The 24,238-nt window shown below is 52.3% G+C and overlaps 1 protein-coding gene across 3 annotated transcripts; it reads left to right on the top strand.

Annotated features, from left to right (window-relative positions):
* Positions 1 to 8,581: 8,581 nt before the first annotated feature.
* MARCHF2 (membrane associated ring-CH-type finger 2) lies at positions 8,582 to 20,401 on the top strand. 3 transcript variants are annotated; one of them, XM_032308931.1, is made up of 5 exons: positions 8,582 to 8,710; positions 12,098 to 12,325; positions 16,180 to 16,375; positions 17,737 to 17,946; positions 19,737 to 20,401. In XM_032308931.1, exons 2-5 carry the CDS (start codon positions 12,150 to 12,152, stop codon positions 19,893 to 19,895), a joined length of 741 nt encoding a protein of 246 aa, XP_032164822.1. In that variant the 5' UTR covers positions 8,582 to 8,710; positions 12,098 to 12,149; the 3' UTR covers positions 19,896 to 20,401. The 3 variants fall into 3 exon arrangements, with proteins under 3 accessions (XP_032164822.1, XP_032164827.1, XP_032164837.1); XM_032308936.1 differs by lacking the exon at positions 8,582 to 8,710 and adding an exon at positions 8,731 to 9,070; XM_032308946.1 differs by lacking the exon at positions 8,582 to 8,710 and adding an exon at positions 8,731 to 9,070 and having other exon boundaries at positions 12,086 to 12,325.
* The last annotated feature ends 3,837 nt before the right edge of the window (positions 20,402 to 24,238 follow it).

The raw sequence follows: 24,238 nt of genomic DNA, 5'->3' as shown, positions 1-24,238 counted from the left end.
TACTGCTCCCTGTTCCCAGCCCTGGGATTGGACTGTCCCCGCTTCCGTCTGCTGCCCATGGCCGCTACCTCCTCTGGGGTCCTGCCAAGGACAGGCAAAAGGGGCTCATCCAGGGGACGTTGGTCATGCCGCTGCCACCCCAGCTCACCTGATCCCAGGCTGACCTTTAAGGAGGGCCCAAAGGGAGGATGCTGGTGATGGAGGGGAGGCAGGTGGCCTGGAGTTTCTCTGCCTCTGTCCAGGATCCAGCTTCTCCCCTGGTCCCTGTGGGCAGAGATGGCCTGAGGGCCATTTGTCACTATGGAGGAAGTGTCGCTATGCCCCCCCACCCCGATCCCTGCCCTGACCATGTGACCCAATGTGTCCTCTCCAGAGGACACTCACCAGAGTGCCTGCCCCTGTTCTAGAAGCTCTACCTTCTGGCTGAAGCCACTTATACCCTTGACCCCTAGAAGAACCGGCAGAGACCGGGGTCTCCTCCCTCCCAATGCCAGGCTTTGGCTGTCCTGCCTGGCTAGCTGGGCAAACCCAGGCAGTGTTTCCAGAGGAGCCCTGAGACACAGGGGGCTGTTCTGTAGGGAAGCTGGAGTGACCCAAGGTGTGTGCTCCAGGCCAGGGGACATCCTGAGCCAAGGCCAGCAACAGGACAGCGCGGGATCTGGTAGGCCAAACGCACTCCAGTGGCCATTCACTCAGATCCTGGGGGCGCTGAATCTGGATTTGGGCAGGGTGCGCATGGGAGGGCAGAGAGAGGGCAGAGGCTTCAGGGAGTCCCGGTGAAGTAATGAGGCACCCTGGAAGGTTTCAGGCAGTCCAGAGACTAGATCTTTCCTGCACCTCCGTGGACTGGCCAGGCCCGAGGCACATACAAGGGAACAAGACTGACAGCAGCACTGTCCCCCTGGGGGTCACAGTCCAGCCATGTCATTTCAGTTACTCTGATTTCCGTGATGTAGGAAGCCCAGCATGTCCCTCAGTGCCAGGCCCTGTTCGTAAGTCTTTCCGTAGTGGCAAAATAGACAATATCATATTGGCCATCTTGACCATTTTTCAGTGTACAGCTCAGAGTACATTACATTTTGAGCAACAGCCCCCACCATCCGTCTCTAGAACTCTTTGTCTTGGAAAACTGAGACTCTGGCCCCGTGAAATACCATCTCCCCACACCACCGCCCCCGCCCCATCCCTGGAACCCACCATCTACTTCCTGTCTGTGAATCTGACTCCTCGAGTGGACCTCCTGTAAGTGGAATCATACACCATTGTTCTTTCGTGACCGGCTTATTTCACTTAGTATCATGTTTTCAGGGTTCTTTGGTGTTGCAGTGGATGTTAGGCTTTCCCTTCTAATCAAAGCCTGAACGATCATGCCTTGTACGGATGTCCCACTTCCCATTTATCCATTCATCCATCAGCGGGTATTTGGGTTGCTTCCACTTGCTGGGGGTCGTGCACCATGCTGTGATGAACGCGGGTGTACTATAGGTGCTCAGGTCCCTGGTTTCCATTCTTTTGGGTAGATAGTCAAAAATGAGATCGCTGGGTAACTCTGGGTTTAATTTTTCCATAAACTGTGTTAACCTAAATCTATTATGTCATTTAAAAGTGGAGAGAGGGGCGCCTGGGTGGCTCAGACGGTTAAGCGTCCTTCTTCAGCTTGGGTCATGATCCCAGGATTGTGGGAACCAGTCCCACATCAGGCTCCTCGCTCAGTGGGGAGTCTGCTGCTGCTGCTTCTGCCTGCGGCTCCCCTGGCTTGTGCTCTCATTCTCTCACAAATAAATAAAATCTTAAAAAAAAAAAAAAAAAGTGGAGCGAATGGGGCGCCTGGGTGGCTCAGTCAGTTAAGTGTCTGCCTTCAGCTCAGGTCATGTTCCCAGGGTCCCATGTCGAGCTCCCTGCTCAGTGGGGAGTCTGCTTCTCCCTCTCCCTCTGCCCTTCCCCGCTGCATGATCATTCTCTCTCTGCTTGCTCACTGTCAAATAAATAAAATCTTAAAAAAAAAAAGGCAGAATAGTCTTAAAGATAAGCCCACTACCCAGCTTCAACCAATCTGGCCCATTCTCTTCCTGTGCGCAAATCCCAGACATGATCCCCATCTAAATATTTCTTTTTTTAAAAGATTTTATTTATTGGGGTGCCTGGGTGGCTCAGTGGGTTAGGCCTCTGCCTTTGGCTCGGGTCATGCTCTCAGGGTCCTGTCCAGTCCTGCATCCGGCTCTCTGCACGGCAGGGAGCCTGCTTCCCCCCTCTCTCTGCCTGCTGCTCTGCCTACTTGTGACCTCTGTCTGTCAAATCAATAAATAAAATCTTTTTTTAAAAAGATTTTATTGATTTGACAGAGAGAGAGAACACAAGCAGGGGGAGCAGCAGGCAGAGGGAAAGTGAGAAGCAGGCTTCCTGCTGAGAAAGGAGCCCGATATGGGGCTTGATCCCAGGACCCCTGGATCATGACCCAAACCACGCAGGCACACCATTCATTTTAAAATGCACATCCAGTGGTTTTTAGTACCTGCACAAAGTTGTGCAAACACTACACTTTAATTCAGAATTTTTTTTCACCGCTCCAAAAAGAAACCTCATATCCATTTAGCATTTCCTCCCTATTTCCCTTTCCCTAGGTCCCAGCAACCACCAATCTGCTTTTGGTCTCTATGGACCTATGGTGTTATTTCCCTTGGGCCTTTGTCCCCTGCATTTCCTGTAAATGAACAGCTGGATCTAGAGTTTGATCAGATTTAGGGCTGAGCGCTCCGTAGGAGTTGTGTGCACACATCAGGAGACAGACGATGCCAGCGGGTCTCTTATCTGTGTTGTTTGTAGCGGCTGCAAAACATTACCTAGATTCACAGTCCATTAGGGGTTACAAAACAGTTGTATTCAAAATCTAGCCTTCTGCATTTATTTCTGGAATATATCTATAAAGAGAAGTGTCCCTTCATCTGTGTGGTTAACCTGAGGTCCAGATAGATTGTAAAGGTCAGCATAAATACTTAGTTTGTCCCTTTCTTGTCAATTTCTGAATTTCATAAGTTTCAAGATTTTGAACTGGTTCCCATGAAGGCTTCAAAAGTGACTTTTTTTTTTTTTGAGTTAAAATGCATGGATATACTCCTTCGTTGGGGACAAGCTTTCAAACAGTGTGCCGGATGGGAATGGAATTGGTTAGGAGGTATATGTTTGGGACTGGGTCTTGACTAGTGTGTATCTAGGAGTTAGCTTTCACATGGGGCAGGGGAGTGGAAAATGAGTAAATTTGGGACGCCTGGGTGGCTCAGTCATTGTCTCCCTTCAGGTGGGGCCATGATCCCAGGTCCGGGCTCCTTGCTCAGTGGGAAGCCTGCTTCTCCCTCTCCCACACCCCCTGCCTATGTTCCCTCTCTCAATGTGTCTCTCTCTGTCAAATAAATAAAATCTTAAAAAAAAAAAGAATTAGGGATATTGGTGTGCACTCATGGTTTTAAAGATGGGTGGATGGATGGATGGATGGACAGATGGACACATGGTATATAGGTAGATAAATGTATATATGTAGGTACATACGTACACATGTATTACAATGAGAAAAGTAAGAATTGATAATACAATAGCTGTGAGCACACCAGCACCCAGATCTTGATTTTTAATGGGGAACCAGGGCTTCCTGGAGAAATGGTTGCTTCCAGAGCTGGGACAGGCAAAAATGCAAGAAAAATCCACTTTGGAACACTTTGTTGAGCTAGCATATAAGGAAAAAAAAATCAACATTTGGCAACCATTATCTGATTTAAAAAAAAAAAAAAAAGACAGGCAAGGTAACACGTCCATGCCACTCCCTTCTTCCTGCCTTGACTGAGGATGTGATGCCTGGAACCACAACAGCTGTCTCACTACCATGAGAAAAAGGTTAAGAGCCGGGCGCCTGGGTGGCTCAGTGGGTTAAGCCGCTGCCTTCGGCTCAGGTCATGATCTCAGGTTCCTGGGATCGAGTCCCGCATCGGGCTCTCTGCTCAGCAGGGAGCCTGCTTCCCTCTCTCTCTCTCTGCCTGCCTCTCCATCTACTTGTGATTTCTCTCTGTCAAATAAATAAATAAATAAAATCTTAAAAAAAAAAAAAACCTGAAGAAAGGAAAAAAAAAAAGAAGAAGAAAAAAAAAAAGGTTAAGAGCCTCTCAGACCAAAGCATTTGATCACTCATGTGACCAAATCAGTGCCAGCAGCCATTCTCCTCCAGAATTCTTGTAAGTAAAAATAAAACCCTCTTTGTCTGAAGTAACCAGCACCACAACAAAATTAAAACATTAATTCATTCAAGTGTCATCAACAGTTAATTAACCTACCAGGTGGGGCACCTGGGTGGGCTCCACTTTTGGCTCAGGTCATGATCCCAGGGTCTTGGGATCCCCCACATCCGGCTCTCTGTTCGGCAGGGAGCCTGCTTCCCCCTCTCTCTCTGCCTACTTGTGATCTCTCTCTCTCTCTGTATCAACTAAATAAATAAAATCTTTTAAAAAAATAAAAAATAAACCTACCAGGAGAAGATTTGTTGAGGAACCAGATATCCAATCAATTTCAAAGAATTTTCCCATAAAGCACTATTGACAAGTGCAACATACTATCTCAGGCTGGAGACCGGGCAGACACTTTTTAACCAGGCTGGCGTACTCAGTAATGGAAGAAATCAACATTCTATGCTTCCTAACATCTGCACTGGGAACACTTTATCGCTTCTGCAGTTCCTTTTCCAAATGCACAAATCCTAACAAAATATTAGACAAACATAAACTGAGGAACTTTCTACAAAATAATTAGCTTATACTCTTCAAAACTATCAAGGTCATGAAAGACAAAGATGGAAGAACTATTGCAGCATGAACGACACCGGGCAGTAGAAAGACACAAAGTGTGATCGGGAATGGATGCCGGAGCTTTAAAGGACTCTATTGGAAACTTTGAATGGGCTTTGGGAATTACATGGTAATATGGGATCAATGTTAATTTCCTGGTTTTGAAGGTGGTCCTGTGATGATGTGGACGAGCGTGCTTACACTTGAGAAACCTACACTGAGAAACAAAGAAAAATAGACACTGAAGGGGTGCCTGGCTGGCTTAGTCGGCAGAGCATGCAACTCTGATCTCGGAGTCATGAGTTCAAGCCCCACATGGGGGGGGGGGTAGAGATTACTTAAAGAAATAAAATAAAATAATAAATAAACTTGAGACAATATTAAAAAAATATAAAGGGGGACTCTTGGATGGCTCAGTCAAGTGTCCACCTTCAGCTGAGGTCATGATCCCAGAGTCCTGGGTTGGAGCCCAGTGTCAGGCTCCCTGCTCAATGGGTAGTCTGCTTCTCCCTCTCCCTCTGCCTGCTGCTCTCCCTGCTTGTGCTCACTCTCTTTCTCTGACAAATAAATAAAATCTTTTTTAAAAAAATAAATTAGGGCGCCTGGGTGGCTCAGTGGGTTAAGCCGCTGCCTTCGGCTCAGGTCATGATCTCAGGGTCCTGGGATCGAGTCCCGCATCGGGCTCTCTGCTCAGCAGGGAGCCTGCTTCCTTCTCTCTCTCTCTCTGCCTGCCTCTCAGTGTACTTGTGATTTCTCTCTGTCAAATAAATAAATAAAATCTTAAAAAAAAAAAGGGCATTTATTAAAAAAAAAATAAATAAATAAAATAAATTAAAAAAGGAAAGGATTTGGGATGCCTGGCAGCTCATTCCATAGAGCCTGTGACTCCTGGTCTTAGGGTTGTGAGTTTGAACCCTACATTGGTGTGGAGCCTACTTAAAGATTTTTTTAAATTTTATTTTTACTAAAAATAAAGGATTCAGAAATGCTAACAATTGGGTAATTTGGGCAAAGGGTCTACGAGAGCTCTGTGTATTACTTCTGCAACTTTTATGATGTAAATTTGACATTTTTTTTAAAAAAGTAAGCTCTAGGGGTGGCTCAGTGGGTTAAGCCTCTGCCTTCGGCTCAGGTCATGATCTCAGGGTCCTGGGATCGAGCCCCGCATCGGGCTCTCTGCTCAGTGAGGGGTCTGCTCCCCGCCCCCCGCCTGCCTTTCTGCCTACTTGTGATCTCTCTGTCAGATAAATAAATAAAATCTTTAAAAAATAAATAAATAAAAAGTAACCTCTATGCCCAATGTGGGACTTGAACTCACAACCCAAGATCAAGAGTGACATGTTCTGGGGCGCCTGGGTGGCTCAGTGGGTTAAGCCGCTGCCTTCAGCTCAGGTCATGATCTCAGGGTCCTGGGATCAGCCCCGCATCGGGCTCTCTGCTCAGCGGGGAGCCTGCTTCCCTCTCTCTCTCTGCCTGCCTCTCCATCTACTTGTGATTTCTCTCTGTCAAATAAATACATAAAAAATCTTAAAAAAAAAAAAGAGTGACATGTTCTACTCAGAGTCAGCCAGGCGCCCCAATGTTATTTTAATATATTTTTTAAAGGATTTTATTTATTTGACAGAGAGAAAGACAGAGAGAGAGGGAATACAAGCATGGGGAGTGGGAGAGGAAGAAGCAGGCTCCCCACTGAGTGGGGGGTGGGCAACAGGGGGCTCAATCTCAGGACCCTGGGACCAGGACCAGAACCAAAGGCAGATGCTTAACGACTGAGCCACCAAGGCACCCCAATGTCTTTGGATCTACTGTAGTCATTACTTTTACTGAAGGGCAAATTATTCCACTTGTGGCCAGTGAGAGCTTTTTTTAGTTGACTCCCATTACTAGGTAATAATGTCTTGGAGAACACCTGTGCTTTCTAGTGTATCATATTGTGCCAGGTTCATCTTGTACATTTCCTGCCCCAGACCCAGAACCAGATATTTCCCCAAAGTTCCCTGGTTCATTCAACTGGAAGTGATATTTAGAGACTATGATCTGGGCTTAAGGAGTGCTAATGGCAACAAAGTCAGTCTTTGTTTCAGATCTTTTCGGTGGACAGAGCTAGGAAATGTTTGCTTTTTTGCAAAGATAAAATATACTGTGACACTCCCGATTCAAGTTCAAGGTTACAGGGTTTTTACTAACATAATTGACTGTATATCTGTATCTCCTTCACTCCCTCTTAAAATCCCAGTCTTTGACATCATAAGTACTTCTTTGCTTTTGCTTTATCCCATACTAAATATGAAACACACTCAGGATAACAACTGCAACATCACCATCAACAATACAGTAGTGGTATGTAGGGTCAAACTGTTGTGTTTTGAAATCACTAGGTTCATCTCTCTCTTGTTTCGTCACCAACTGGATACAGAAGTTCCTTTGTTTTATTTTCATTTTTAGGGCTATCTATACATTTTCAACTTTGTTTTATAATGATATACCATATTTTACGTGGTTGTAAAGCCAAATATTAAAACAAGGTACATTTTTACAAGTCTAACTTGTATCTCTGTCCCCTTCCTCTACTTCTGCTAACCTTTTAAGCAATGTTATGATTTATCTTTTCACTTTTGAAAAGTAAAGCTAGTACAACACAACAGAATGTAACTGAGGTAACTGAATTGCTCTATATATTCCATAGAGGGCGGGCAGGAGGGGAGAGGAGTGCTGAGGCAATTCTCCATCCTACCTTGGACTCTGCATGTACCTGAACTCTCTGCCTAGGATTCTTCTACCCTCTTTCTCTCTTAGTTCACCTCTATTCTGTGTCAGTTGTGAGTTCAATTGCTTCATCCTAAAGGAAGTATTTTTGGACTTTCCAAATTATTCCATGATATGTCCTCCCCACACTTAATACAATTTATCATTTTTGTCATTAATAATTAATTACACAATTGGTTAATTCCCTAGATTAAGGCAACAATATTTGTCCTACTCAACCCTGTGTCCCCAGAGCCTAGGACAGTGCCTGCCTCATAACAAGTCTCTCTCTCTCTCTTTTTTTTTAAGATTTTGTTTATTCATCTGACAGGCAGAGATCACAAGCAGGCAGAGAGGCAGGCAGAGAGAGAGGAAGGGAAGCAGGCTCCCTGCCGAGCAGAGAGCCCTATACGGGACTCGATCCCAGGATCCTGAGATCATGACCTGAGCCGAAGGCAGAGGCTTTAACCCAGGCGCCCCCATAACAAGCCTCTTATTGATGTTTACTACACCGAGTGAATGAACTTACTGCATGAATGAATGAGCAAGTGAATGATGAGTGGCGTTAGCTCAGGCTTTTCCACGCCCTCTAACCTCTCTAGACTATCGTTTTTCCCTCTGTAAAGTGTGATCATACGGTTCCTCTCTCTTCCGCTCCCAGAATTAATGAGAAGCATAAGGGAGGTAATGGACACTTACAAATCCCTTAGCTGGGTGTCACGTTCAAGTCTGTAACGGTTAGCTAGCACTGGTCGTCGGCAGGTGGCGCCACCAACCCCGCTCGTGCCCCCTGCCGGGATGGGGCGGGGTCAGGGTTGGGGGTGGAGCCGGATCTGGGGGCGGAGTTAAGACGCGGCGGGGGCGGAGCCAGCAGCTGCGGCGCCGCGGGGCCTGTGCGGCCCAGGACGTCCCTGTCGCCTCCGGCCCCGCCTTCCAGGGCGGGACGTGCACGGTGATTGGCTAGTGCGGGCGAGAGGCAGTAGCCATTGGCCCGTGGCACCGTCGGCTCGGCGGGCGGTGTCCGGACGCAGGTGCCGGCCGGAGCGGAGCTAGCGGCGCTGACGGGACCGGCCGGGCCGGGACCGGGGCCGGGGCTAGAGGAGGGGCCTGCGCGGCCGCCCGGCCCGGCCGCGGGTCAGGTAGGCACGGGCGGGTAGGGGGGAGCGCGGGTCCGCGGGCCGGCCCCGGGTTCGAGGCCCGAACCTGGCTCTCGAGCGGGACGCTCAGGCTCAGACCCTCGGCCTCAGCCTTCCCCGGAACGGGGGATCGCAGTTCCCGTCTCGAGCACGGCCGGAGGTCCCCGAGGCCCGGCACACAGTAGGTGCCTCTCCGAGCCTCGGTTTTCCCTTCTGTGAAACCGGGTCATCCCAGCGCCCACCCGGTGGCGCTTGTTGGGAGAATTCAGAAGGTGGCGGGCGAGGAAAGACCCTCGCACACGGGAGGCTGTCCGGAAGCGCCTTCCCCAACCTCGTTCCCAGCGCGGCTCTGCCGGGAAGATAGTAAATATTACAGGGACCCAGGTACTGTCTACAAAGGACTTGCTTAGCGGACTGCCTGGCTGTTAGTGGGTGCTCAGACCAGGGGAGCCAGAATTTATACGATTCGCTTATTTAGTCTTCTAGGGACCAGAATAGGTGGAAGTACTAGAAATGTTCCCTGTTACACAAATGAAGGAATCGAGACACAGAGGTCTTTTCCCTTGGGGCCATACAGCAAAAGAGGGCAGAGCTGGGCTTCAGCCTGGCCTCCAGCGCAGGGCCATGCAGGGACTGAAGGACACCCAGGAGCCTCTCTCCGGTGAGCGAAGAGGAATGAATGCATTTCACAGGCTCCACATTTCTTCTAAAAATAAGAGCAGCATTTACTGCGCACTTACTGTGTGCCAAGCACTGGCTGTGGCTTGTGTCCTCAAAGCCTCTAATAGCTCTGTAAGCTGATGACAATAACTGTGAAGAAGAGCTAATATTTACTGACTTCTTAGTAATTAGGGGTGAATGAACTGGGTTTTGTTATGACCTCCATTTTACAGATGACAAAACTGAGGCCCAGAGAGTGAAGCCGTTGGCGGGCCTGGGCACCGTTACGGCCCTCTGACTCCTCTCCCTATAGTTTCTTGCTCCGAGGGAAGCGAGGCTGAGCAGGTTGCATTTCCCCAGCGCCCCCCACACCCACCCTCCGTGGGCCTAGACAAGGACAGGCTTTGCTGGGGGAAATGAGCCTCAGGGATCCTTCTCAAGAAGTCCTTCAGCACAGTCCACAAGGTCCATCTTAACTTACTTGACAAAAGAGAAGGATGAGGCCCAGAGAGGCAAAGTGGCTTGTCCCTGGACACACAGCATCAGTGACAGAATCAAGACTTGAAGGAATCCAGGTCTTTGGAGTCCCAGAGCCACTCACTGGACTAAGTTCAGATCTTGCTACAGTCCCTTCTTCATGGTGTGATCTTGGGCAAGTAGCTGCCCCTCTCTGAGCCTCGGTCTCCTCACCCATCAAAAGGGGGTAATTACTAGACTTATGTCATAGATTAGTTGTGAAGACTCAGTGAAATTTATCCTCCAGGCACTGGGCCAAGTTCACTTGAGGCATCGGCTCACTCGCCCAGCCCAGCAGCCTCAGAGCTGAGTCCAGCCTTGAGTCTGGCTCCCTTCAAGCCCCAGCTTCTGTGGTTTGCGCAAACCTCTGGCCTCCAGACATCCCTGATTCCCACCACGGGCCCCGGAAGACCAAGGTGTGGGGGTTAGGAGGGTTCTTCTCCCCCCTTGCTCTTACAGAGAGTAGGGGCTGAGAAAGGAAACGCAACAACTTTGTGCCAGCGACGGCAGAGGGCACGTCCAACTCGGTCCCCCCTTCCCAGAGCTCGTCCCCCCTTCCCAGAGCTCACTGGGGGTGAAGAAATAAGAGCGCTTCAGGGAGGGGCACATTCCATGAACACAATAATGTGGTCACCAATGGCACTTTGGCCAGTGTGGTCATGGAAGAGAGCCTCTCCGGGCAGGTGATCTTTGAAGGGGACACTTAGGGCAAGTGTTTAGAGTTTAGCATTCAGCGAGCTTCTCATACTCAGCCTGCGGTAGTCCTTAACAAACTGTGGTCGCTGTCATAATTCTGGTGATTTTCAGTCCTTGTTTTAGCAGATTTACTGGTGAGTTCCCTCCCCGACTCCCAGGAACAGAAATGGCAGAACTCAATATACAGGAGCTGTGATGATCTTTGGAGCACCCAATGCCCTGCAGTAAGGTTAAGGCTGATGCTTGGGGGGTGGGCAGAATGGAGTCCCCACTTCGTACATTCTATTGGAGAGCCCAGAGGCTTCCCTGTTGACCTCTGAGCCGGAAGTTGCTTGGGAGAGACAGCCGCGTACACAACACGCCAGGCTCCTGCCACTGCTGCCCTGAGGATGTTATCTGGGCCGTGCAGTCTTCCTCCTCGCTTCTCCTGCCTCGGGGCTGATATCTGCTTATCTGGCTGGCAGTGACCCAACTGTGGAGGCTCCGAAGGGCACGGTGGGCCAGGAAGGCTTCTGGCTGAACTGTTCAGACGGTACTGATCATTGCCAGATGATGGCCTTGGTGCAAAGAGTTAGTGAATCACTTAGGCTGGCTATTCCCCCTTCTCTCTTAGGGGTCAGATTTGGCCAGCAGGGGTTGGTAAATCTGCCCAGGGGTGAGTTTGCTGGTGTCTCTGGACTGCAGCTCTTGGAGACAGAGGCTGGAGGATAAGACAGGCTCAGCCCAGGGACCCTGGCTGCAGGTTTGCTGCTGCCTCTGTTACTTCCAGGAAGTTCTCAAGGGAAACACACAAAGTCTTACTGGCTCCTTCTGGGTTGGGGGTGAAGGCTGCCAAGGGTTCCTTTTGGTGGAGCAGACCCTAGGTAGGGGATAGGGGGAAGAATAGTGCTGAGGCCCCCCCACCCAGAGCAGACTTGAGGTTGCTCCCTAAGTCTCTGGTCATCTTCCACTGCTTCTCCACGAGGACATGGGCACGTCTTGGAGCACCTGCTCCATCAGGAACAGAGGCTGCCGAGAGCCCCCCAGCCTGCACCATTTTCCTGATGGCCTGACGAGTCAAGGAGGTATCAGACGATGTCCTGTCCTGGTCTGTTCGGCCAGGTTTCTAGCTCGGTTCTGCCCCACTCCAAGGCAGGCTCACAGGCTCTGAGCCCAGCCCCAGAAATCCAGTCCATGGAGAACAAGTGTCTAGGTTGTTGGCGGGCATGGTTCTAGCCCAGGAAAGCCCCAAGCAGAGGGCCTGGCACACAGCAGGCACTCAGTACCTGTTCGGGGCTCTCACCATGTCTGGAGACGTGGTGCTGGGGGTGGCCTCCAAGCCTTGAGGACTGGACCTGGCTGGCCTTTCTCAGGAGGCCCCCTCCTGTGCATCAGGCCTGGGCTGAGTTGCAAGTAGCATCCCATTGAATCCCCCATTTTACAGATTGGGCAACTGAGGCTCCGAGACCTGGATTCGAATGCCAGTTGGTGTTTGGCTTGATAAACTTGCCCTTAACCTCCCTGCCGGCCTCTCCCCAGGCTCCTGGGACCATGGGCCTCGGGCCCTGAGGATACAGGGCTCCTTGTGGCCATGACGACGGGTGACTGCTGCCACCTCCCTGGCTCGCTGTGTGACTGCTCTGGCAGCCCTGCCTTCTCCAAGGTCGTGGAGGCCACTGGCCTCGGGCCACCCCAGTACGTGGCGCAGGTGACTTCAAGGGATGGCCTGCTCCTCTCAACTGTCATCCGAGCCTTGGATACGTCCAGGTGAGTGGCAACTGAGCAGGGCTCTTTGCTGTCACTCGCTTTACTCCCTGGGCCAAGTGATTTTCTCCCGGTCTGCGGTCAGAAATCCAGTTGTCTAGAGGGTCCAGGGGGGGCAAACAAGCCAGAGAAAGGGGCCTCAGTCTTAACTGCTGCGCAGACACAGAGGCCTGGCTGGCCGGGTCCGGTTCTCCAGGAAAAACAGAAATCCCAGGTTGCTGGGTGAAATCTGGAGATTATACCGTGGGCAGCAGCTCCTAGTTTGGAGAAACATGATAAGGGAGCGATTCACGGTGCAGGCTGCTGATTCACAGCACCAGGGGTCAAATCCTGCCCGGCAGCCCCCTCCTTCTGGGACCCTGGACAAGTTCCTTTACCCTAGTCTCTTGGAGATGGGGACACCTTCCTCATTGCATTGTTCCGAGAGTCCCTTGCCATGTGGTCCACCTCCGGTGTCTGTCCACGGGGTTTGCCACCTCATCTGCCTTTGATAAAAGTAGTTAAGCCCCAGTGTGGGCCTTCCAGACCCCCTGTGAGCTACGCCTGCCTGGTTCGCCAATCTGTCATCACTTCCAAGGAAAAGAGCTTGAAGTAAACCCTTCAAATCTGAATCTGAATCCATTTTAACTCGTTCGGATTTCAGACACAAATCGGAATCCGTTTTCCCTCATTTGGATTTAAAACAGCCACTAGCTTGGCTAAGAGAACGAGACTCTGGGGGATGTCTTTTTCTTTTTAATTTTTCAAGTGTTCTGGTGTTGCCATTAGGTTTATCTGCTGAGATTTCATTCCTAAGTTCTTTTCCAGGTTTTTTGTTTTTTGTGGGTTTTTTTCATTATGGTAAAATATAGATAATCTAAGGTGTGCCGCTGTAACCTCACACTGTTGGGCAACCGCCCCCCACCACCCGTCTCTAGAACTTTCTCGTCTTCCCAAACTGAACCTCTGTCGCCCTGAAGCACGAACTCCCTGCCCCCTCCCCCACCCTGTGCCCACCATCGCCTCTCTGTCTCTGTGAATGGGACTCCTCCAGGGAGCTCCTGGGAGTCCACAGTATTCATCTTTCTGCGACCGGCTTGTTTCACCGAGCTTTGCGTCATCAGGATTCACCCGTGTTGTGGCTTGTGTCAGAATTAAGTCATAAGCTGTTCATTCCAACATCAAAAGAAGCCCCTGGGAGACCTCGGAGTGCTTTGGAGGGAGCTCACTGCCATTCACCCTCCAAGTCTTTGCCGGGCGTCACTTCCTCCAGGAAGCCTCACTCAAGCCCAGATGATATGGCGGGTCTCCTAGGCCTCCTCTGGGGTGTGGGGTTTTATGCCCTCATCCCTGTCAGTGCTCTTGAAGGCAGGACAGCGTCTGTGCCGGGTAAGCCAGGCTGGGAGCGAGGGAACATTTGGTGGGGTAGGGGGCCTGGGAAGAGGCTGACCAAAGCTAGGAGGGTCTCCCTACATGGGGCGTCTGAGGGGCACTAAGTGCCGTCCCCACTTCCCTACCGTCCCTTCTGACACCTGGGAAAACCAAGGCCCAGAGGGAGGCAGATACCTGCTTGTGTCCCTGAGCATTGCTGAGGCTTAAACCTAGGGCTCCTGCTGGGGTTGGAAGTGGGGAAGCTCGTTCAGTCCCACCAACTAGTCTTGCAGTCCTCAGAAACAGGACAAGTGGCAGGGAGCGGAGAGTCCCTCTGTGACCCCACGGATGGTCAGGACAGCCATGCCCCCGAGACCACTAGGCCCTCTCAATCTGCTTCTTGGCCTCTTTGCTCATGGCTCCTCCCCTCTGAATTTTTTTTTTTTTCCCTTTCTTTTTAAAGTCATCTGTCCCCAGCACGGGGCTGGAACTCATGACCCCAAGATCAAGAGTCACAGCCTCTGCAGGCTGAGCCAGCCACGGGCCCCTCCCCTCTGAGTTTTGATCCTGCTCATCCCAAACCGGCTGATGAGGCTGAGGACCCGGGCAGATCCACCCTCCCCGAGAGAAGGCTGCTGTTTGCCCGCTGTGTTCTCATCCTTCAGCCTTTGGCGCTCTGCCCACCAGTGCCAGAGCGAGCCCAGGCCGTCCTCGAAGCTTCCCAGAGCATTTCTGCACCCCTGACCCTTCCCCTGCTGCCTCTTCCACGTGGCTTCTGCCGGCTTCCTTGCCCGCACTCTCCTTTCTCTTGCTCTTGGAGTGTGCCCTGGGCGGCCCCACTGACGCTCCCCACCTCCACCCCTGGCCCATTTCCTTCTCATCTGTGCCGTTTGCGCTATTAACCTGCCAGAATTTCATGAGTGAAGTCCGTTTCTCTTGTTCTGCCTCCTGGAGCAGGCAGCATAGTATAGGCCGTAAGGGGGCCCCAGAGCAAGACATCCTGGGTTCACACCCCGGCTTCGCGGGCTACTAGCAGTGGGAGTTCACGCACACGGGGTCACCCCTTGGTGCCTCAGTTTCCCCATCGGTGAAAGGAGGGCAAAAGAGCACCTTCCTCGCAGGTTCCCTGGGAGAGTAACAGAGTCGTCCACGTGCTGCACTTGGAACAGGGCCCGGTCCTTAACAAGTGCTCCGCAAGAAGTCAGGTTTCATTTTGTCTTGTTTTCTCTGAAGTGGCTTTTCCAAAAAAAGTAGGGTTCCCTGGGACAAACCCCAAACTGACATGGCTCTTCCTCAGAGTTCTCGTCCCTTCCACTTCCCGGGGTTGGCTTCCGGAGCAGGGATTCCTTTCCTGTTAAGTCTGGGTGGGGGCGTTATGGGATCAGGGTGGAGCCCCGTACAGCCTTGGACACGCTGGAGGACAGCAGAAGGTAGCCGGGACGGGTCCGCACGTGGCTTTGGCTTCAAAGCAACCACGCTCTGCCCCACAGCAGGAGACGCTGAGGAGAGGATAGAAAATAGTTTCTGAGGGGAAACTGCTGTTATCTGGGAAGCAGCCCTCCTGGTCTGCCTCCTTTGAGTGTTCCTGCAGTCCACTCTCCGGGAAGAAATGTCTGGAAAACAATGACTCATGTGCTGGACAGCCTCTGAGCCCACCGAGGCCACACCCCCAGCCCTGAGCTGCCCCAGGAAGGACCCGGTATCCCCAGAGACCAGGCTGGGGCTGAGGCTTCCCTGAAGCGGCTTCCTGTGGACATTTGTTATGTCTTCTGAGCCCCCCTAAAACATAAGAGCAGGGGAACTACTCTCCTTGGATGCACAGGTTTCTCAGGTAGCGTGGCCTTCAGGTGCGGCTAGATCCAGAGCCTGTGGTGGTGTCCTTCAGAATCTGTCTTTCCCTGTTGCTTGGCTCTGCTTTTCTCTGTTTGGCACCATTCACAGACTCCACGTGGGGACCAGACGCTGCCATCAGCTCCTGACTTACATCAGCCTTGCTGTCTCTAGTTCTGGAGTTGGAGGGTGTGGGGGTGGGAAGAATTTCAGGAATTAATTCACAGTGACTCCGATTGCTTCGCACATGCCTTTCCCTGAATCAGTCCCGGTGACCAGGGGTGTGTGGTGTTCTAACCGGTCAGGCCTGAGGTCATCAGGGGTGTTGTCAGCTCTGTTCTAGTCCTCAAGGACCGAGAATTGTTGGTTGCCCAGGACAGTTAAGGGAGTATTTCAGGAAAAGGAGGAGCAGACGTTAGATGGGCGGGTATAAGAGGTGCTTACCCTGGGCCAGAAATGGGCCACAGGAACCCAGGGAGGGAGCACATGGCTACAGTTTTGGGAATTTGGGAGAGCTTTACCAAGGAAAGGAGGTCTGGAGCTGGGCGTTGAAGGATGAGTAGGAGTTTGCCAAGTGGCAGCATAGGGGCAATGCTGCGCCTGTGATCCAGTGGGTGGCGGAGCAGGCATAGGCAGGAGGCTTGCTTATTAGTCATGTGCTCTGTCTCTGTGTCTAGCGATGGTCCCTTCTGCCGGATCTGCCACGAGGGAGCAAATGGGGAGAGCCTGCTCTCTCCATGTGGTTGCACTGGCACGCTGGGTGCCGTTCACAAGAGCTGTCTGGAGAGGTGGCTTTCCTCGTCCAACACCAGCTACTGTGAGCTGTGCCACACGGAGTTTGCAGTGGAGAAGAGGCCCCGACCCCTCACAGAGGTATGCTTGGGAGCCCCAGGTTGGAGCGGGCAGAGGGAAGGCAGACAGGCCTAGAGCCGGAGGAGGGGACTGCCCAGGAATATCCTTCTCTATAGAGTCGACCTCCTTCCCCACCACCTCCCGCTATGGTAGTGGGGGTGGGGAACCAGGCCCGAGACCCTGTGCCCCCTCCCTGTTCAGTCACCCCTAAAGTTGAGACCTGAAGAATGAGGAGTCAGTAATGCCAAGGACCCAACCTGGGGAAGGGCTGTCCTGGCAGAGTGCACAAGTGCGAAGACCCTGAGGCCAGGAAGAGTTTAGCATTCCTGTTGAAGTCTGGGTGGCTGGAGTGGAGCGAGTTACCAGAGATGACCGTGGCAGCTACTCCGGGCTTTGTGGGCTCTGCCCAGGAGCTTAGACCTCAGCCTGAGTGGCATGGGTCAGGACTGAGATCAGCATTCTCGGGTGTGGTGGGTGCTGCACTGCCCCCCAGAGCTCTGCTGGCTGCATGGATGCCCTCTGGACTCCTCTGGGCCTGACTTAGAAAGGCCCCTGGCCCGCCCAGGGGGACAGTGGGGGGGCCCTGGGGGTGGGATTTAGGAGAAGAGTGAGGTGTAGGAGAGGCAGCACCCCTCTCCCTTTGCCCTGCCGTCCAGCCACACGGGCCTCCTCCCTGCTGTACTTTGCCCAGGCCACACACTCCCGAATCAGGGCCCCATATTTGCTGCTCTGCTGCCTGGGGTGTCGTCCCCCCCCACACCCCCCGCCCTGTTCTTCATGTGGCTGCTTCTGCTCATTCGGTTCAACTCATGGTCCCCTCCTCAGCAAGGCCATCTCCTCCCCAACCATGCACCCCATTTCATACCTCTTGCACCAGCGCAGGAGCTCCAGAAGGGCAGGGACCCTTCTGTTCTGCTCACCCGAATTACCATCAGTGAAGCCCACTTCTCTCGCCCTTCCTCTGCGGCGGGCTGTGGAGCACAGCATCCACGGGTGCACGGGCCCTGTAGCCAGACCCCCCTGCTCCCCAGCTTGCAGTCCTGGCTCTGTGGGTGACTAGTTGTGTGACTAGTGGTGTAAGCTGGCACAAATGTGTCCGTCCCTCTGTGCGCTCTCAGTTTCCCCCATCTGTACAATGGGGGCACCTAGCAGGGCCGGGGAGCTCATTGTAGGCTCAGTAAGTATGTAAAGGAAGGAGAGGACAGAGGGAAACACCCGGGGTGGGGGGGACGCTGGTCCCGCAGGACCCACCCAGCCCCTTGCCGGGTCTGCAGGCAGAGACGCAAGGCCTGGAGGTCCCGCGCCCCATCCCTAGGCCGGGGGTCTCATGGGAGGGCCATATGAAGCCCACTTCAGCAGCTCCTCCCCGCACCCCCCTGCAGTGGCTGAAGGACCCAGGGCCTCGGACAGAGAAGCGGACGCTGTGCTGTGACATGGTATGCTTCCTGTTCATCACGCCGCTGGCTGCCATCTCGGGCTGGCTGTGCCTGCGCGGCGCCCAGGACCACCTCCGGCTCCACAGCCGGCTCGAGGCTGTGGGGCTCATCGCGCTCACCATTGCCCTGTTTACCATCTATGTCCTCTGGACGCTGGTGAGTGGCTGCCGGCTGGAGGCATCTGGGTGTCTCTGGTTTAGGGCAGGCAGGCCAGGGGTTTGGGCAATGGCTTGGGGGCCTCCCTGCCTCCCTCCGCCTCGCTGCGCCTCTGCCCGGGGCGAAGCAATTCCTGGCATCTCATGGAGCTCCACCTTCTGAGCCCGACCAAGGGCCAGGGAAGCCAGGGGTCAGGTGTGAGCTCGGCTCCTGAAAGATGAGGGCGCCTGACTGGCAGTGTCGAGCATAGGTCTGGCCTTCCACAAGGCCAGCAGGACCAGCTGGGGTCAGGGGACAGGGAGGGCAGGAGGAGGAGAGGAAGAGCGAGCCCAGAAGAGTGGGAGGGAAAGAGCAGGAGAAGCAGAAGGACAGACAGACAGGAAGCGAAAGACGTGAAGAGGGAAGTCCACTGGGTTCGAGAGGGACTGGACTGGCAGCCATTAGGACCTTCGCCCGGAGAGGAGCCCCCAGTCTCCCCTCTTAGGGATAACCACTGTTGTCTAGCTGTGGGAGCGATCCCTGCTCCAAAAGTAGTGGGTATCCATTAACAGTTTTTTTTTTTTTAATGCAAACAGCATGAAACCATACCTACGGCTTCATAGTCTGCTTGCTTTCACTTTGCTAACGTCCTTTAAAAAGAAAAGGCAGTCACCCAACAGTTATTCATGGTCTGGATGTACAGTATTTATTTAACTAATCCCTTTTGATGGACACCGGGATTCTTTCTCATGTTTTCTTCCCCTTCTTTTTTTTTTTTTTTTTTTTTGCTGTTATGAACAGTGCATTGAGCACCACCTGTGCAAATGCCTTCTTGGAACTTGTGATCAAAGACTACGAACCACTGACATTGGTTTAAAAAATATTTTTTTTTATAGACTCTATTGGGTCAGTTTCAGGTTCACAGCGACACTGAGAAGAGGGTACACAGAGTTCTCGTGTACCCCCAACCCCATCCTGTGCCACCCCATCAGTGTGCCACCAGAGGGGCCCCTTTGTTACAACAGAGGGACCTACATTGACACATCACTGTCCTCTAGAGCCCGTGGCTTCCATTACGGTTCATACTTGGTGCTGTACATTCTCTGGGGTTTGGACAGACGGAGGATGAATGTAGCCACATTATGGCATCCTACATAGTAACTCCACTGCCCTAAAAGTCCTCTGGGCTCCATCTGTTCGTCCCTGCCCCCCACCCTCCAGGTCCTGGCACCACTGGTCTTTGTGTCGTCTCCATAGTTTCATCCTTACAGAATGTCACAGAGTTGGAATCAGATAGTGTGTAGCCTTCCAGACTGGGTTCTTTCCCTAGTAACCTGCATCTGAGGTTCTTCCATGTCTTTTCACGGCCAGAGAGCTCATTTCTTTTTAGCACTGGCTAATCTTCGCTTGTCTGGATGTCCCGCGGTTTATCTGTCCATTCATCTCCTGAAGGACTTCTTGCTGGCTTCCGAGTTCGGGCAGTTCTCTGACCCGGTGACATTTAAACCCTTCCAAGAAGCTGTCCCACTTCAGTCCCACTCTAAGACAAACAGAAAGGGAACTCCTTGCTCCGTGCCGCTGGCCCCTGCCCTTTATAGGGTCCCAAATGCCGGTGGGGAGTTTTCCCTGGAGAGTGAACGGGTGTGTGTACGCAGTCCGAATGAGAAATGTATGAATGCAGTCTCTGTTTCTGGAAGCAGGAGCCCGGCCCTGGTTTGGGCCAAAGCAGGTGCCACCTGGGCTCAGCTTCCCTCCCCTGGGGGCGGAGACCAGAGTCTGGCATTCCTTCCCCACTCCCCGCTGCCCTGCAGGTCTCCTTCCGCTACCACTGCCAGCTGTACTCAGAGTGGAGAAGGACCAACCAGAAAGTTCGCCTGAAGATCCGTGATGCAGACGGCTCTGAGGGCACACAGCACTCCTCACTGGCAGCGGGACTCCTGAAGAAGGTGGCAGACGAGACACCAGTGTGAAGGCTGGGCTGCCAGGGCCAGAGGCAGCTGGTGATGCCCTGGTATTTGGAAGGACGAAACTGCCCGACCTTTCCTGCACGGCCGGAATGCTTCTTAGGCCAAGAGACACCAAGCGGAGCTGATTTCTGTGATCCCACATGAAGACATTCTCCAGTTGTTTTGCACACTGTGGTACATGAGAACAGATGGACGTGGTCCTGAGCTTCGGACAGAGCAGGCACCCTGATCTCGTTCTGAGCTCCACCCGGCCCCCTAGGGGCCAGCAGCCACGGCCATAGGTGAACCAGGGCGCCCACGGGGCTGGGAGGTTCCGCAAGCTTCTTGCACTTCTCTGCACCTGGCAGGCTCGCTTTCCTGGCACCCCTTGACTTTATAAAGTTGCACTGCGTTTCAAAAACCCACCCTGAATGAATAAAAGGAGCCCTTGCTGGACAAAATGGACTTGTCAGTTACATTTCTGAGCCGAGGCCTTGAAGGGAGGCACCTGGGACCTACAGGGCGTCAGGTTAAAGAAACAAAATGGACCCTCACTCAGCTGGTTTTGAGGGATCTGTTGTGTACGCCCGGAAGACACAAAGCCGGAGTTTTTGAGCAAAGAGCAGGTGGTGGCAGGGTCATATAATAAATGATTTCAAGTAAATACACGTAAGAAGAACAGTTTCCATCTATTTTGCATCTAGAGCGGGCCAGTTATCATGCCGGGCCCTTTCACACTCCGAATCACTAACGTCTGTACTTAGCGAGGGTGACCCGTGTCTGAGTCTTCATAGGTGTCTTCCCTCTGCCCATCCTCAGCGGCAGGAATGGCTCTTACCCCCATTTTACAGAGAAGACCTAGGCTCAGAGCAGGGAAGCTTTTGTCTGAGGCCCCAAGGCTCTAGGAAGTATAGTTAGGGTTGATCCCCGGGGCCACACAGGTCTAGTGCTGAGCATTCTGCATAAAAGCAGCAGAATACAGTCATGCTAGCAGAGGCATCCACTTTTTGAGCTCTTTCTGAGCTTTCTACATTTGAGGGTTCACTCCATGGAGCCACAGTTATTACTCAGAGCAGATCCAAAAGGTGGGTTCCGGGGCTCTCTTGTGAATCCCATTTGCAGATAAGCAAACAGAGGCTCAGAGCAGTGGGTTACTCACCCAAGGCCACACATCCCTGATGGGCTCAGCACAGTGTCTGGTGTTTTCTCGTTTGCTGCATGACTGACTGTGGGGTCACCCGTAGAGGGAGGAAAACCCTTTCTGCCCTAGGTAGATAATGGGGAAGCCAGTCTGGCCACTGGGCCGGGAGGAACAGCAAAGGGCAAAGGCCTGAAGGCTGGAAACTATGCGGCCCCGGGGGAGGAGACGCAGAGCCACTGAGCCATGCTTGGAGCCCTGTAACTGAGGGGCAGAGGGGCAGGAGAGAGGCAGACGGATAGATGAGTAGGCCTCTGCAGGCTTCTGGGGGCCTGCAAAACAGGTTCATACCCAAGTTCCTCGCTCGGCTGGCAATCAGGGTCCTTCTAACCTTCTGTAGCTTTTTATGCCATGCATTTCTGGCACCCACCTCTCACGGGCTGACTTTGGAATGTGCTGTCCCTGGAGACAGTGCTGAGGCCCCAGGATGTGCCATCATGAAAAAAAGATCCTTTGCAAATCTCTTCTAACACTTTTATTTTTGTTAAAGATGTATTTACTTTTGACGCCTGGGTAGCTCAGTCGGTTAAGCAGCTGCAGTGGGTTCGGGTCATGACTCCAGCGTCCTGGGATCAAGTCCCACATCTGGCTCCCTGCTAAGCAGGGAGCCTGCTTCTCCCTCTGCCTCTGCCTGCCACTCTGCCTGCCTGTGCCCCTTCTTTCTCTCTCTGACAAATAAATAAAATCTTAAAAAAAAGATTTATTTATTTGAGACAGAGAAAGAGAATGCATGCGCACACGAGCTGGGGAGAGGAATGAGGGGGGTCTCATGCAGATTTCCTGCTGAGCAGGGAGCTCGACAGGGGGCTGGATCCCAGGACTCGGAGTTCATGACCTGAGCCAAAACCAAGAGCCGGACACTTGACCACTTAACCATCCGAGCCACCCAGGTGCCCCTCTTCTGATACTTTTAATTATAGTGAGGAGAAAACTGCAGTTTGGTGCTAGGCAGTCTTTTTTTCCTTTTTTTTTTTTAATATTTTATTTTATTTGACAGAGATCATAAGTAGGCAGAGAGGCAGGCAGAGAGAGAGGAGGAAGCAAGCTCCCCCCTGAGCAGAGAATCTGATGTGGGGCTCAATCCCAGGACCCTGAGATCATGACCTGAGCCAAAGGCAGAGGCTTTAACCCACTGAGCCACCCAGACTCCCCTAGGCAGTCTTTAATGACCCTTAACTCTAGCAAAAGAGAGAGCAAGTCTTGGGCTCAGAGCTGTTGGCAGTACCGCATGACTGAATTTGTACTTTATTTTTTTTTTTTAAGATTTTATTTATTCATTTGAGAGAGGGAGCATGAGCAGGGGGAGAGGCAGAGGCAGAGAGAGAAGAAGACACCCCACTGAGCTGGGAGCCCGATGTGGGGCTCCATCCCAGGACCTGGAGATCATGACCTGAGCCGAAGGCAGCCACTCAACTGAGCTACCCAGGCGCCCCTGAATTTGTACTTTAATGGCATCACCCTCTTATTTTTTATAATGAGCTATTTATAGCAAGTTTCCAGTATGCAGTATGATGTAAGGTGACATTTAAAAACATATTTAGGGGGAAAAAGTGTCAATTAAAGGAAAGTATGAACAAAATCATAGTTCAGGAGATGGTAAGACCCAGGAATGTGGGCAGCATTGGGTTAAGTCAACTAGTCCATAGAAACCTAGCCTGGAAGTTTGTCTCCTCAACCAAGGCCTGGCTTATTCCTGATTTCCGATTACACTCACTGCAGGAGAGGGACTGGATAGACAGGTGGCCTCTTGTCCCCGCTGCTTTGCATTTGGACTCTTCTCCCTCATTCTGACAGACTACTGGGGTCTCTTCCATCATCCCTGAGCCTCGCTGAGCAGGCAGATTCAGAGGTTGGTGAGGCTCCATCTGTCCCAGGGATCCCTTGAGTCTAGGAGAGGTCTAAGGGTGAGGAAGGTAAGCTTAGATACCTGTGCAGCCCCGGGAGAAGACCTGGTGTGCACAGGGGAATTTAGTAGAGCAGGGAATTCAGTAGAGCAGTAGAGCGGAATTTAATTTAGCAGAGGTGGGTGTGGGGTGAGGAGATCCTTGAAGATGGTTGATAGAAGGAAATTCTATGAGACAGAGGAGTTTGGGGAGTACGTGGGAATGGGGCCTACCCTCTGTGTCAGGCTGGGCTGTTGGAGTTCGTCTCTGGGCCTGGAATTCTCAGTCTGGGTCAGAATCGCCAGGCCACATTAAGCAGCTAGGATGGTGTGGCAGATGAGATATTCCCCCAGAGCCTGTTAATGCAGCCATTCTGTGAGAGAGGGGGTAAAGAAAACGTAACCTTTGTAAACCTAGAGAGAGTTCGGTGGTTGAATGGGAGCTTCTCCAAGATCCGGTGAAGCATTTCAAAGTTCCAGAGACACTGGGGAGCCAGGTGCTGCGGGGAAAGGGACCTGGAGGCTTCTGAACGTTTTCCCGGGCTCTGGCTTCTTCCCAGGCCAACATGGTTGCCCCAGGACACAACCTTTAGCGCCCTTAAAAACCTGTTTCTGGGCAGAGCCCAGTCTTCAGGACAAAGGGATCCAGGGGCAGGCAGAAAGGAACCACCCTTAAGGTTAATGGGCTCGTCTGGCCAGTGACTAATTTCTTCTATCATGTTGGGATTCTTGCCTATTCATTCACTCAAGAAACATCCATGAGCACACACTAAGTCCTCAGCTACGTGTTTCGGGGTTTGGTTAATGCACTCAGTGAGAGGAACTTAGACCATGAACTCCGCACCCAGGAGCTCCCAACCTGGCAGGGAGACAGTTCGGACAGAGCCCAGGTATTCTTGGTGCAGGATGATACCTGCTTAGGCAGAGAGCATTTTGCACAGCAGTCTTGTCTGGCCCGGCCGGGGTCCTAGGGAACTCCTTTATATTCTAGTAAACAAAACTTTCGCGGCTTCTCTGTGCCAGCTCTGATCAGAGTGGAAGCTGGGAGTGAGTAGGTCCCTGTAGGGAGTTGGGGGGGTGCCTCCCCTCCCCGACTTCGAGACCGGGGGAAGTATCGTAGGTACCTAACGCAAATTGTTTGCGGTAATGAATGAATAACAGCTGCCGGTCCGCGCTTGCGCGTGGCGGAGGCGTGGCCCCGACCAGGGGCGTGGCCCGTGGCGGGAGGGGACGAGGCGGGAGCGGGCCGCGGCGCGCGCAGGCGTTACTGGTCGCGCCGAGTCACGT

The sequence above is a fragment of the Mustela erminea genome, chromosome 1, assembly GCF_009829155.1.
Source record: "Mustela erminea isolate mMusErm1 chromosome 1, mMusErm1.Pri, whole genome shotgun sequence".
NCBI classification, from domain to species: domain Eukaryota; kingdom Metazoa; phylum Chordata; class Mammalia; order Carnivora; family Mustelidae; genus Mustela; species Mustela erminea.
The sequence above is the reverse complement of the archived record's forward strand: the minus strand, read 5'-3'. Positions and strand labels throughout refer to the sequence as shown.